The sequence below is a fragment of the Marmota monax genome, unplaced genomic scaffold (genome assembly GCF_021218885.2).
Source record: "Marmota monax isolate L192 unplaced genomic scaffold, Marmota_monax_Labrador192_F-V1.1 WCK01_AAM20220418_F8-fsc00040, whole genome shotgun sequence".
NCBI lineage: Eukaryota > Metazoa > Chordata > Mammalia > Rodentia > Sciuridae > Marmota > Marmota monax.
The window spans coordinates 13998791-14012709 of record NW_026692782.1 but is presented as its reverse complement, the minus strand read 5'-3'; the positions used below and the strand labels follow the sequence as shown (position 1 = coordinate 14012709).

Sequence of the window (13919 nt, the reverse complement as noted above, 5' to 3'; positions counted from 1 at the left end):
GTTCTTTTCTTTTCGTCTTCTCCTGTGTCCATGTAACCACAACAGCAAAAATGACGGCTGACAAAGGAATGATGAAGCAAGTGAATTTCTGTTTAGACTGGAGTCCTATCCCCAGGATTCCCGATAATGTACATGCAAATGTTCCAAAATCCAGAAACAATCTGAAATTTAAAATACTTCTGGCTCCAAGTACTTCGGGTAAGGGATACTCAATCTGTGCTGTCAACACTCTCGCTATTAAACATGGGGAAATCAGGTCACAGAGAGGTCAGGTCACTTGCCCCAGACATAACAGCTAGTCAGTAAGTGGCAGAGCAGGGATGTGAACCAGGAGATCTGGCTGTAAAGTGTCCTCACACAGTTAAACAAAACTGGGATCATGGACATAGTGTTAAAAAGTCTGCCACAACCTCAACTATGTTTTGAAATCCAAATTTAGCAGCTGTGTAAATTTCATCAATTACATTATAATATTCAAACTGATTCCAACTATTGGACACTTGTGTTGTTTGCATGATTTCCCTGTTATGAATAGGGGGAACCATCCTCAGACGTAAGTCACTCTTGTGCACAGCTCTCATTGTTACAGAGGTTCATTTGCAAGGAGTCAAATTTATCTTCTGTAAATACTGCACCTTTTGGGGCTGGGGTTGTGGCTCAGTGGTAGTGCGCTTGCATGTGCAAGGCCCTGGGTTCAATCCTCAGCATCACATAAAAATAAATAAATAAAATAAAGGCACTGTGTCCAACTACAACCAAAAAATAAATATTTTAAGAAAAATGCTGCGCCTTTGAACCCCTACCAGCTGTTATTTTAATCATTTCTATAACGAGGGTTATGTGGCTGGTATAATTCTGCCATGTCTTCTATAAAGCTCAGGATGTTTTCTGGCTTAATTTTTGATGAGTGAGTTTTTACTTTCCCATATGGAGACCTGAACTTCACTCTGTGAAGCCACTTGCCCAAGCTGAAATACCATCCCTATCCTCCAGCCGGCCATGATTCATCAAAACAAACCCAATATCCACCCTCCGAAAGACCAGCCAAGATCGGATCTTTGTACCGGATTATCTAAACTGTTTGGTCTATCTTTGCACTTCTGTAAGGCAGAGTTCCTGCCAGGTCCTTTGCTCAAATCCTCTCCACAGCACAGGGGATATAGAATTTCTAAAGCAGGGCCCCTGGGCAGCCAGTCCTTGACTCACTATGTTCAGTGGGACGCCATGGGTGTGACATAGGTGAAGTGAGTAAGAAGCAGTCATTGGCTACCAAAAGCCACATTATATACAAGAGCCGGAACCGATATCAGAGATTGGAAGGAGAGACCAAATGAAGCCCCATTTAGACCAATCAGGTGATTTTGCAGAAAATTCCTGACTTCTTGGAAAAAACAGGAAAGGGGTGAATACATGAGAAAAAGAGGAACTCTAACAGGAAACGCTGCTCTCTGCCATTGCTGCCTGGGCAGGAGACTGATGAAGCTCTTGCCAGCATCCTCCCTCATCCAACACCTCCTGGGCACACACTACCAACAACACATTATTAGAGTCACTGCCTGGAAGGCAGGAAACACAAGACTTGCAGATTTACAGCGTCTGTGAACATACTTATAGGTTTTACAACATTAAGAAAAAAACAACTGAAATGCCTTCCATTCTATTTTAAAGATGGACCACGAAACCTCAGAAAGTTCTGCAATCTGATCAGTGCCCCCCAAGAACAGCACTGGAAGAGCAGAGAGCAGAATCCAATTGTCCAGATCCCACCCTGGAAGACCTGGCCCCATGTGGTACAGCACCTGGAGTCTAGCCAGGAGGCCCAGGAGGACTGGGCGGTGAGCTTAGCGGTGTCCACGTGGTCACCACACCTACCATTCTGGGTGAGTTTTGTGGAGCAAATCAGGGTGGCGATCTGGAAACTGTCCTTTGTGCTCTCCTTGCCTGCGGTAAAGGCCACCAGGTTTTTGGATGCTTGGAGCTCTTTCTCCTCCATCTCTACCTTGGTCCCAGGCAGGGTCAGGTAGAACTTAGCATCTTCCATTTTCTTGTTGTCCCCCTGAAAAGAGAGCAGGTTAGAAACACCAAACACGCAATGTCTCTCACAGGCAATAGAAAAGTTGTTCAGGAGCACAGTGTACTTCCAGTGTGAGATGCAGGCTTTACCAAATCATACTCCCGATCCCCTCCACCCTGACACTGTCGAATCTTTCCACAGGGAATGAGCCCAGAAATAATTTCATCACAGAATGAAAATGGAGGAAGTTGTGAACTAGAAACCAGAATATCCTAGTCTCTGCCAGAAGTAAATACATATATTGCAGAATAAGGTTGCACTCCACTTTCTTGAACCTATAAGTGGTCACATTTTACTGGATTGATGGAGAGCTTGCTATGCCTTCTAAGCTATTTACAAATATTCATCAGATACAACTCAAAAGAGTTTTCAATGGTACAAACCCCCAAAAGTTGTTGGATACGTGAGATCTTCCAGTGTCTACTCCAAACCCTGGGATCAGTAGATGTGAGAGCTCACCAGCATTAGAGGGGAAGAATGGGAGCAAAGCTCTCGGGGAAGGAAGCAAGACCTTGACAGCAGGGAATTGTTTATGGTGACATAGAAACCACATCCCACGGTGCTCACACCAGGGCCAACAGCACACTGTCTGTGTGCAGTGCAGGATGATGTCGAGGAGGAGGGGAACCGGCCCCTTGGCTCCTTGAGCCATGGCATGATCTCTGCCTGAGGGTAAGACACTCTTCCAGGACTCAACAGCAGTGTAACTCACTGTCTCCAGAAAGGCTTGAGAAGCCACAACGTGGGACCACCAGGTCCTCCTCTGTCTTTCTAGACTTTTTAAATGGCAAACATACATGGCTCTGGAGAGGCTGCTGATGTTTGCACACATCAATATGAAAGGGGTCTAAAAGGCCAGTTTCAATCCAGCCGTCTGGAGCTTATTCTGTCAGCACCTTGTATACCACCAGGTCGTGCCTCCCGTCCTGCAGGGTGGTGCCGTCTGGGTTCATCAGTTTCACAAAGGATACCCCAAAAGCGCGCTCTGATTTATCTCTGGCTGGAAAGACAGAAATATGTGTCTGAGCAGTGGGGAAAGACACCAGCAGCTGAGAACTGGGCTGGTTAATTTCACGCTTGCTCGGGGTGTGCTGCTCAGCCACACTGTAGTCAACCCAGTCAGCAAGCAGGTAGCCCTGTGTGTCTCCCAGACCTCCAAGCTGAAGTCACCTGGCACCCCCAAGTACGGGCTCTCCCTACATTCCCTAATAAACGAGATCAGCATCCAACGAGTCACCCAAATCAGAAGGTGGAAGTGGCCACCGATCCACCCCACGTCAGCACATCAAGGTCACATCCTAAATGGCTGTGGAACCTGTGTCCTCTCTTCCTAACGGGTCTGTCTCTCTAGTCCTCCTCTGCCCAACACTGTCTCCATATCCAGCCAGAGGGAGGTTCCCCTAATCCAATCCAACCCAGCCCCTGCCTGTCCTGCTTCAGACCCTTCTCGAGCATCTCCACTTCTGCTGTTCTGAAACCGAGGCTGTGAGGGTGGATGCTGCTGCCTGAGGCCTCTGCCTGTCCACCCTCCCCAACACACAGCCTAGGTGTGTCCTGGGGCATCGTGAGGAGGCCGGGCACTGGGCCAGCCTCTGGGCTCGCTGCTAACCCGCCCTGACCTCTGTGGCTGGGACCTTGTGGCCTGCTCTCATCTGAGGCACGGCTCTAGGGTCTGCAGGGACAGGGGTGGCTGAGCAGTGACACACTGCATGACTATACCACCCCTCTACCGGCTCTCCTGCTGATGGTTTTCGGGCCATTCCAATGCTGGGTGTCATGGATAAAGCTATGATGAGCACACCCCAAAATAAAACCCCCAACCCCCACCAGAGGCCACCTCTCAGGGCTCCTCCACAACCTGGAATAAAGTAGTTCTCACGTTCGGGATCTGGCTCTGTGCGTCTGGAGTGGCTGCCTTGGCCCTAGCGCGGCTCTATCCCATCCTAGCCAGGACCTGGCCTTGCTGCACCTTATGCCCTGTGGTATTAATGTGCATAAAAGCAGGAAGTGTCATCAGATGACCGTGGGCACTAAGCAAGGCAGTGTGCAAACAGGGCTTCGCATATGCCTGCTACACAGAGACCTCGTTGGTGGTGAGCTTGGAGATTCCCCACTGAGAACGTCTCAGAGGGAAACATAACACGCAGCATCTCCGACACCTGCCTCACAGTGGAACCCTTTTGCCATGTGGCATCTCTTAGCATCTTCCATGACACATGCACGGGAGGGATTCTGAGAGATGGTGATAATAAAGATTTTTGGAAGCCCGGCACAATTCCTTGGTCTGACTTCCTTTGCACCAATGAATTCTGAAATAAAGTTGCCCAAGATCTAGTTTCTAAGTAGCTTGTTCCCCTGATCCACAAAAGCACTGTGAAGGAAGAGTCCATTTTTTTCCTTTTTTAAATGGAAATATGTCTCAGCCCTCCTAATACTTACATTCCTGAGATGACCTGTGTCGGAAGGTGAATCTTATGTGACAGCGCGTCACCTCCTCTATGGCGATGAACACCTGCAAAACGGCAAAGAGTTTACAGTTTACAGACACCTAGCTCTTGGCCTCCGAGGCTCATTTTATAGAAGGAGACTCCATTTTCAAAAAATATTTATTTTTTTAGTTATAGGTGGACACAAGATCTTTATTTTATTTTTATGTGGTGCTGAGGATCAAACCCAGTGCCTCACACACGGTAGGTGAGCTGTCTCCCTCTGAGCCACAAACCCAGCCCAGAAGGAGGCTCCATTTTAATGAACTTATTTTTATTTGACATAATGAGCATATTTGTGGGGTACAGCATGATGTTTTGATTCACACAAGCCTCGTGGAATGATCAAATCAGGGTACCTAGCACAGCCACCATCTTCAACTTGCATCCTTTCTTCATATGAGTACATTCTATATCCTCACTCCCAGCTATTTTGAGATATAACGAGAACGAGACTCTCGATTTTAGGATCTTACCACAGCAGGCATGGTTAGAGTGAGACTTGCTATAAGGTTTTACTCACAGGAGATCGAACTATTTTCAAACCAAGAGAATCTCAGGAGAAGTTCATCTTGCTGTTGATCATAGATTAAGAGCACGGAGCTATGCGGGATTTTTCGCATTTACTCCAATATGAAACATCAAATACTCCCAAGTGGTATTTTGAGGTCTAGACAGGACCTTTCTGACTGCAAGGAGTCCATGAGATGATAATAATCAGGGGCCATAACAGAAGGAAAAGATAAAGCATGGGGGCAAGGAAGGTTTCTGCTCTTTATACACAGAGGAGGCAGGAGAAAAGCCATGTGGAAAGGGCAGGAATATGTGGTGAATGGTTCAATATATTCTGGCATGACCATATGATGGAGCATTATATAAACATCCAAAAATTGTCTCTGGAGAACTCAGAATACCTGAGATAACTACCTTTAAAAAGCACAACCTAGCCGGGCATGGTGACACACACCAGTAATCCCAGCAGCTTGGGAGGCTGAGTCAGGGGGATCACAAGTTCAAAGCCAGCCTCAGCAACTTAGCAAAGCCCTAAGCAACACAACAAGACCCTGTCTCTAAATAAAATACAAAAAAAGGGGCTGGGGTGTGGCTCAGTGGTTAAGTGCTCCTGGGTTCAATTCCTGGTACAAAAAAAAAAAAAAAAGCACAACATTAAACTTTTAGGAGCAATGTCATTCCAACACCACGAACTAGATAGATAAGAGGTGGCACTAGTTGCTTCTCTCTTGAGAAATGAGTGCAATCTCTCTGGGTTTTGTGCACTTTCTTTTTAGTTTTCCATGAAGAGCTCATATGGCCCCGACAATCAGAAAGCACCCACAACGTCTCAAGTTAAGAAGAGGCAGCTCCAGGGCTAGCTCGGACAGAAGGAGCTCTAGGATCCTGGGTGTCACTTAATTTCTTGGAGTCTCAGTCTCCTCATCAGGAAGAGGGCTTTTCAAAGTCTGCTTGCTTAGTTGCCGAAGCCTCTGTGGGACCCAAAGGAGATGCCTGATTTGAAAACCATGTTGGAATTTGTAAGACCCATATTTAAACTGAAAAGAGGCCCGGCAAGCTTGGGTAGGAGCCAAGAAGAAAAACATGTTAGGAAATCGCTTGCAGAGTGTGAAAATTTCCGCTTAGTTTTGGACCATCTTGGCAAGCTGATTGCATCGTGCCAACCACGAGTTTCTCTATTCAAATTTCTCTACATTTATGAATGAGACTGTTATTTAAGGGGGCCGAATTTTTATTAAAGATAGAGGCTCTGAATCAGAATTAGGACTAGCAATTCATTTCTTATTGAACACCACAGGCAACTTATCTAAGACTTCAGGAAAGGTCAGAAATGATTCGGAGGTTAAAGAGCAGACAGGAATCTAAGGGAGGTTTAACAGATAAAAAGTCTTGCAAATGGCAGATGCTCACCTTGACAGTCTCATACCAACAGGGCTGCTTGACCTGGTAATAGACCACTGATTTGTATTCTGAAATGCCTTCATAGCCAGCACCCGGATGAATGGCTTTCTTTGGATGGAAAGGAAAAATTAGGAGAGGATACTACGGTCTAGGAAAGAGCTTTCCACACACGAGGCAGAGCCCCCATGCCTAGCATATGCCCTTAACTGGCATCTGTAAGCTCATCTGGGGGATGATAAACAGAGCCAGACTGAATTTCTACTACTCCATTGAAGATCTAAGCATATAAACCTGGAAGTAGCTAAGGACCAAACACTGTGTCCTCCGTCCTGAGATTTCTGTTCTCTCTTCCATCCTGAGGCACACATTCTCCTCTTTCTCTCCTCTCTCGGGGAACAGAGGCCTGGTGACAGGGACTAGGATGCAGGTCTCATGTGTGAACACTCTGCCGTCTGAGAATGGTCTCTCTCTGGGGTCTGCATTCTGCTTTAGGGACTTGGGGTAATGGTTCAGCATGATCGCTCAAATCCATGGCTGTGTCTCTTCCTAGTAATGAACCACCTTGTTCTGGAGAACCTGCCTCAGTGGGCACTTCCACTCTGGTCAGCAAAGCTATGAGATGACCAACGAGGGAAGGTGTGTACTTGGAATGAACTCACGCGGCACAAGGGCTCAATCAATAATAGGAAAAAAAAAAACAAAACCCTCCCACCCCATGGCCCAACGCATTCTGCCTGTCCCTCGGACACAGAGTGACTTGGCTTGGTGAACCATTTGGACATCTGTTTCCTTCCTAAAACCCTCAGTGGCTGGAGCTATTTCTTTGCATAGGAGAAAAATCAAATTAAGAGTCTAAGCAGGTTCACTAGTAAAACTGGTCAATGATAATCGGATTTTATTTCTTTCCCTTAGGAAAAATGCAACCCACCCTGATGTGGAGAATAACTACAATGAGGCGGGCAAGTCCACCGCCACTGTACAGAGGGGTGTGAAGCGGCAGGACTCCGTGACACCTACCTCCAACAGGTTGCCCTCTTCATCAAACACAGACATGGTCACCTCCACGTTCTTGGGCGTCTTCTTTTTCCCTTTGTCAAACTCCCCGTGAATCAGGGTGACATAGATGTCATTCCGAACATCTCCTGCAACGGGACAACCCACCCTGTGAGTGTTGCTGAGAGAAGTCATTTCAAAGGTTCGGGGGATGGAATAAGATATAAAAGAGAAAGAAAACGTGAAATGCTCGGATTACAACAAACGGTGCTCTCAGCAAACTTCCACATGTGTTTCTCAGCTTATTACTCTCTATACCAACATGTCTTTCCAGTAGGGATTCCTCACTCCACTTGGTGATAATTGTTGACTAACAACGAGCACATGTATATTTTGTTGGGATACAGTGACAAGATGTTTTTTTCATATCGTTATTTGGAGAGTGTGATATTTTAACATAAATAATGACAAATTTAAAATTAATTAATTAATACAGGTGTGGCTCCCACAGACACCTGGAATACATGAAAGGCATTTCAAATTCCTGGATGAGAGGACTCAGGATTTTAAAAATATGACCCCAAAATTTGCATGACATCAAACTGCCCCCAATGTAAAAAAAAAAAAAAAAAAAAAAAAAAAAAACTAAACCTGATAGCAGGACAAGAAAAATTGGGCTGCATATTTGGAACAGGTGTCATTTTTATCAGTTTTCCCTTTTGGGGTTAAAAAGATGATACTGCCCATAGTGGCTGAGAAGAAGGAAGAAAAGGGGGCGGCTAGAACATTCCAATCTGACATCTTAATGGACATACTCTGCCAACAGAGAACCTGACAGTGTGTGCCAAGAGCCTTAATTGACACGGCAACTCCATTGGTCATATGTCAAACACGGCCAGGAGCCGAACATCATTTCCACTAACAGTGAAGCACAAGTAGAACAGTGGTCCCACGAGATCACGTTGTCTAGTGATGTCACAGTCTTTTAGGTGGTGTAGATGCACTTTATGATGTCCGCACAAAGTGAAATTACCCAATGATGCATCTCAGGTCTCCCAAAGGTAAAATAATGCATGGTTCTGTTAAAAATGTGGACAATGACCTTGTCTGGACGCTGTGGGGAATCTTTCCTTCAAGCCGATATCATGGGCTGAGAGAGGAGTTGGTGGAAAGGGCAGAGGTGGGAGAGGTATGGGGTGAGACGAGGCTTCAGAGACTGACAAAAGTCAAATCCCTTCCCCGCACAGGCCGGCAGGACAAATCAAGAATCTGTATCTTTATCCTGCACATAAATGGAAGTCTATCAATGCTATCAGCAAGGAGGAGTGAGAGGAAGTCAGGTGAGCTCAGAGGAACAGTCATCCATGCCACAGGTTGGGGAGGGGGGAGAGTCAGCAGGAAGAGCCGCTCGCTCAGGGAAGTTACACAGCTGTCCAGGGCAGAAACCCCGGGGCCAGCTTGGTGGAGGTGACGGAGATGAACGAAGGAATGGATTAGAGGTCTTTCACGAAAAAAATGGCAGGTCTTCCTCACGAACTCTGTGAGTTGCAAAGGGGAATTTCAGCTTTTCAACCGTGCGGCTGCGTGGATGAGACCCCATCCTCCAGAAAACGCAGCAAAGGAGCACCAGCCCTGGACTGCCAGAACTCAAGGTGCCCGTGTAGATGCTGAGGACGAATGTCTAGGCTCCTGTCACCACAGAAAAGGGCAGAGCCAGAACATAGTAGGGCCTTAAGGGAACGGAGCAGAGCCAGGAGCCGGCACCGGGGAACATGCCAACGTGTCCAGTTAGCCTCCTGCAGGGGAGCCCTGGGCTGCGTCCACTCCTGACTGAAGTCTAGCTAGGGAAGCATCTGCCAGGGTCTGTGCAGAACAGAGGGAGAGAGCTTTGAGTTCCAGTAAAAGCGTTTCCTTGGTCTTGCTTATGGCGTAGCTTCCCAGGGTGCTGGAGCTCTGTACCGCCACCATCCTGGGGCCACTGCAGGCGAGTGGACCGCAGTGGCCTCACATGTCCTGTTGGAACAAGTTCTCACAGGGAAGAGGACATGGATGGTCGAGCGCAGTGCTTACCGGGAAGGATTATCTCAGGAAAGCCCATTTTTCTGGCTATTGCTGTTGATCTATCCACCAAGTGTGAAAAATTCTTCTGAACCTGCGAAAGATCACCTGGCAATAGCTTCAAGGACACCCAAAGTCCTTTAAGAAAAGAAAAGATAAACTTTCAGTTTTCTGGATGACCTATCTCTCTCTCTCTCACACACACACACACACACACACACACACAGAAATGTTGAGAAAAACAAGAGTTGCATAATAATGACAACAGAGACCTTATTGTAAAGATGCAAATTCTCCCCCAGTTAATTTACAATTTTAATGACACTCCCATCAAAATCACAATAGGATTTCTTTGAGAACTGGATAGTGATAGGAACAGATCCTTATGTGGGTGGGAGAAAAGAAATAAAGACAGTCCAAGCTGATACCAAAATATGTTGTAAAGCTATAATGCTATATGAAGCCAGCGGTATGTATTGCTAGAAACAGACTAAGTACTGTAGTAAATGGCAGTTTAATGCATGACAAAAGGCCTCTCTCACTCTCCAGATAAGGGGGGCGGGGATACACAGGGACAGACACACACCAATTCTATAAATATGCTGGGATCAATTTCTTGCTACTTATAGCAGAATCAATTTAACTTCTGGCATCATACATTCATACAAAACAAGTTCCTTAGATGACAAAGAAGCAAACAGGAAAAAAGTCAAGAAATTAAAAGAGTAAATGGGTAGTTACGCCATCTTTGAGAATGAACTCTGCTAAAAAGAGACACAAATTACAAAAGCAAAAGAGTTATCCACATACAAACTAAAAGCTTTCATAAGCATAAAACTCTAAAAAATATACTACAAAATGATAAGATACTTGTAAGATATTATGAATTCATTGTCATTATAAGAAAGTAAAGATCCTCACAAGTGCTGGGCGAGGTGGCACACACCTGTAATCCCAGTGACTCGGGAGGTTGAGGCAGGAGGATTGCAAGTTCAAAGCCAGCCTCAACAATTTAGCAAGGCCTAAGCAACTTAGTGACACCCTGCTTCAAAATTAAAAATAAAGAGGGCTGGGGATGTGGCTCAGTGGTTAAGCGTCTTTGGGTCCAGTCCCCTTCGCAGGAAAAAAAAAATGTCCTCTACACAAGTAAACAGGAAATGAACAGACAATTCAGAGAGAAGAATGAGAAGTTTATAAATATTTAGCAAACTAGAAGTTGCAAAAGTGTGTCTTAAATAAGACAAAGCTTATTACTTTCATTATATAAGGATCTCATAAAATTGAGATGGGAAACTTCAGAAAACTCATAAATATGGATGAAGGGTAGAGGTTCGCCCTTGAGCACCAACTAAAGAGCAAGGCAGCTGGGAGCAGTGGCCAGGTGGGTGATTCCAGCTACTCGGGGGCTGAGACAGGTAACCTAGAGAGATCCTCCTCTCAAAAGCAAATAAATAAATAAGTAAACAGGCCACAGAACAAGGGGAGGCTACTTTTCACCTTTCAAGTAGGTTCCGATTTTTAGGTCTCAATTTTTGGGACAGTGCAACCAAGTGCAAGGCAGGGGGCCCCCTCCAGCCAGGAGAGCAGGACCCCTGGGGGAAACCTCTGGCTGGCCATCTGGCCACATTATGTCTCTGGTTAAGTGTGTCTCCACCATTGGACCCTAAATCCTACTTTGGGGAATTTTCTTGGGGAGGCAGTCCTAAATATATGAAAAGCTTCAGTCTAAAGATCATCATAGCAGAAGAATTTAAATTTACTATGGTAAATTAGAAAGCACTTAGGTGTTTACCTAGGGGATTTAATTTCCTTAAATTTGTTAAATCAAAACAACAGGAGGCCATCCTTCTGGGCTGAGCTCCCACACAGGGCCCCAACACACCATGCTAAAAACCAAATGGCATCACCCATGTTAAAGTACACATCCTCAAAATGAAACTCATGTGCTCTCTGACCATCCGGGAAATCGGGAATAGAGATAACATCGAATCTCCCAAACAGGCCAGTTTCAGACAGCGTGATAATGAAGCTCCCAGTGTTTTAATCTTTACACAAAAAGTAACCAGAAGTAACCTGAGGAGAGCAAGTCATTTATTTTCCTATCTCCACTTGACAAGGAAGTAAGTTTGAAATGACCAATTGCTCTTTGTTTTTGTGTTTTCTTAAGCCTTTCTCTGTCTGTAATGCCAATCTCTCCTGTTCAAATCATCAGAACACTTATGGAATGAAGTATTGCACAATTCCAGAAGAGAAAATGAAGCCAATTAAGATCTTTAAATTTGCTGTAACTTTTTTTTTTTAAGCACTGGAATATTATGCAGCTGCAAACATATTTGTGCAGAATCTGAAAACATTTGAAAAGTGCTTGTTCTATTCTTCATCAGCAAAAAAGGAAATGGTACTTCTAGTTTTCAAAGAAAAAGGAAATCACATATGCACAGCAATGTATTTAATGTAAGAATTCTTAGATTAAGCCCTCCAAAATACCACATACATTTAGCTATTTGTTTTCAGATTTTTTATTTATAGTTTACCTATCTTTCCCACTCAGGATATTGTGAATACATAAGAAACTAAATATATCTGCTTCTATTTCAGAAGACAATTAATTATAGGGTGATTAAAAAAAAGTGACTCAATCACTTTTTTTTTACCCAATTAGGGTCACCATCTTGGAATCTTAACTTTAAAACTTTAGGTATTTTTCCTTATATGAGTTTAAAATGAGTTTCCATAAGCAGAACTTCTCTAACTTATTAAAGTTCTTTCAACAGAATAAGACATGGGGGCACTAAAAGTACCCAAGAAAGCTTCATGAGATATTTGATGGTTATATGTAAAACTATATATTATGATGTTACATTAATACATATTGATTTGTACTTCTCCTTTCAGTTTTAGAAGATGGTATGGAATAAACTTATCCAGGGGTAAAACCTAGTTATTTCTGATTCTCTTTTTCTTGGTGCACTCACAGAGCATCAACACTGGGAATGTAGGGTGGAAGAAAAGTCTCATGGGATGAAAATGTGTTTCGCAGGATTTCCAAATTCAGCTGTGATCTCACTCACACTGGTGTGCTCTCCGGGCTCTCCGGTATTAAATGCCTGAGGTGGGTGGTCCCCAGCAGAGGCTGTTTTGTATCAGAGATAGTGAAAGGGCAGGAGTCCAAGGCCCAGCTCTAAAAGCCTCTCCCACCCTAGCCAAAGTCCCCACTCAGCCCAGAACAGGGTGCTGTACCTTGTCCTTTGTGATTCACTTCCTTCGCTGCTATCACTTTATTCAGGACTGAAGTGAGTGGCTCATTCTCTCCAGTCACATGCGATGTCATCAAGGGTGACATTATGAGCTGCCTCTGCCGAATATAGGTCTCCATTGCAATTCTGGGAAAGACAGACGCGGTGAGGAGGAAAAGGGGAAGAACAGAGGGTCCCCTCGCACAACCTCAGATCACGAGATCACGGTGGGTCTCAGGGAAACATAAACCCCAAACCCAACTAGAGGACTCGATGTTAAACACAAATCACAGGGAGCCACTCTTGTGGAGTAAGCTCCTGTACTGGACCCCAGATCTGGCTGGAAATCAAAACAGCATCACTCATGGTAAAGTTCCAAGCTGAAAGTTCATGGAGTTGAAACTAAGCTGCACGTTTGACCTTCCAGAAATCTGGAGGGGCCTGGGGTGGGGTGGGGGTGGGGTGAAGGAGAGAGAGAAAGAGAAAACAGCTAAGTTTCCCAAACAGGCCCGTTTCATTCGGCACCATGAAGCACTGTCTGCCTTAATCTTTTCCACCATAAAGGTCCTAAGGTACCTTTCGAGATACTACTAAAGTAACCATGTTAAACTCGTCAATCGTTTTTTCCTACTGTCCTGTCCTGCTGCCCCTGACTTGTAAGGGAAGTAACTTTGAAATGACCAATCCTCTTATTTTTTTTGTTTCTGCTTTGTTCAGCTCTTTTCTGTCTATATGATCAACTACTGGGCTCAGCTCATCCGGACAGTTATTCCGTTTTGTGGAATGAGGTGCTGCCTAATCCCAGAACAGAAAATAAAGCCAAGCCGGTTAAGATAATTGAAATAAGGCTGGGGACATAGCTCAGTGATAAAGCACTTGCCTAGCATGCATGAGGCCCTGGGTTCAATCCTTAGTGCTAAAATGAAATAAAATAGATATTAAAAGAAGTTATTATAATTCTGTCCTTGACATTTTTTAAGAAAAATAAAGTTTATTTGTCTTAAACATTAAATTCATCTTGGAAATGACATGAGGCAAACCCAAGAAAAAAACAAAGCTGTTAAACAAAAATGTTGTTAACTAAGATCAGAGGCAATGCTCAGAGTCTTCCTGAGGTGGCTGCTAGGATGGAATTGCAGATCTCACATTGGTGAGAGG

General features: G+C 44.7%; 1 protein-coding gene across 1 annotated transcript in view; it reads right to left on the bottom strand.

The window, feature by feature from the left end:
- Positions 1–13919, bottom strand: part of Dock5 (dedicator of cytokinesis 5) — a 186785-nt gene that overhangs the window by 70848 nt on the left and 102018 nt on the right. Inside the window, exons 12-18 of the mRNA XM_046447718.2 lie at positions 12766–12908; positions 9538–9663; positions 7492–7616; positions 6484–6582; positions 4514–4586; positions 2971–3074; positions 1873–2056 (exon numbers count right to left, since the gene is read on the bottom strand). Coding sequence (XP_046303674.1) covers positions 1873–2056; positions 2971–3074; positions 4514–4586; positions 6484–6582; positions 7492–7616; positions 9538–9663; positions 12766–12908 — 854 coding nt within the window. The remainder of the gene's footprint in view (positions 1–1872; positions 2057–2970; positions 3075–4513; positions 4587–6483; positions 6583–7491; positions 7617–9537; positions 9664–12765; positions 12909–13919) is intronic.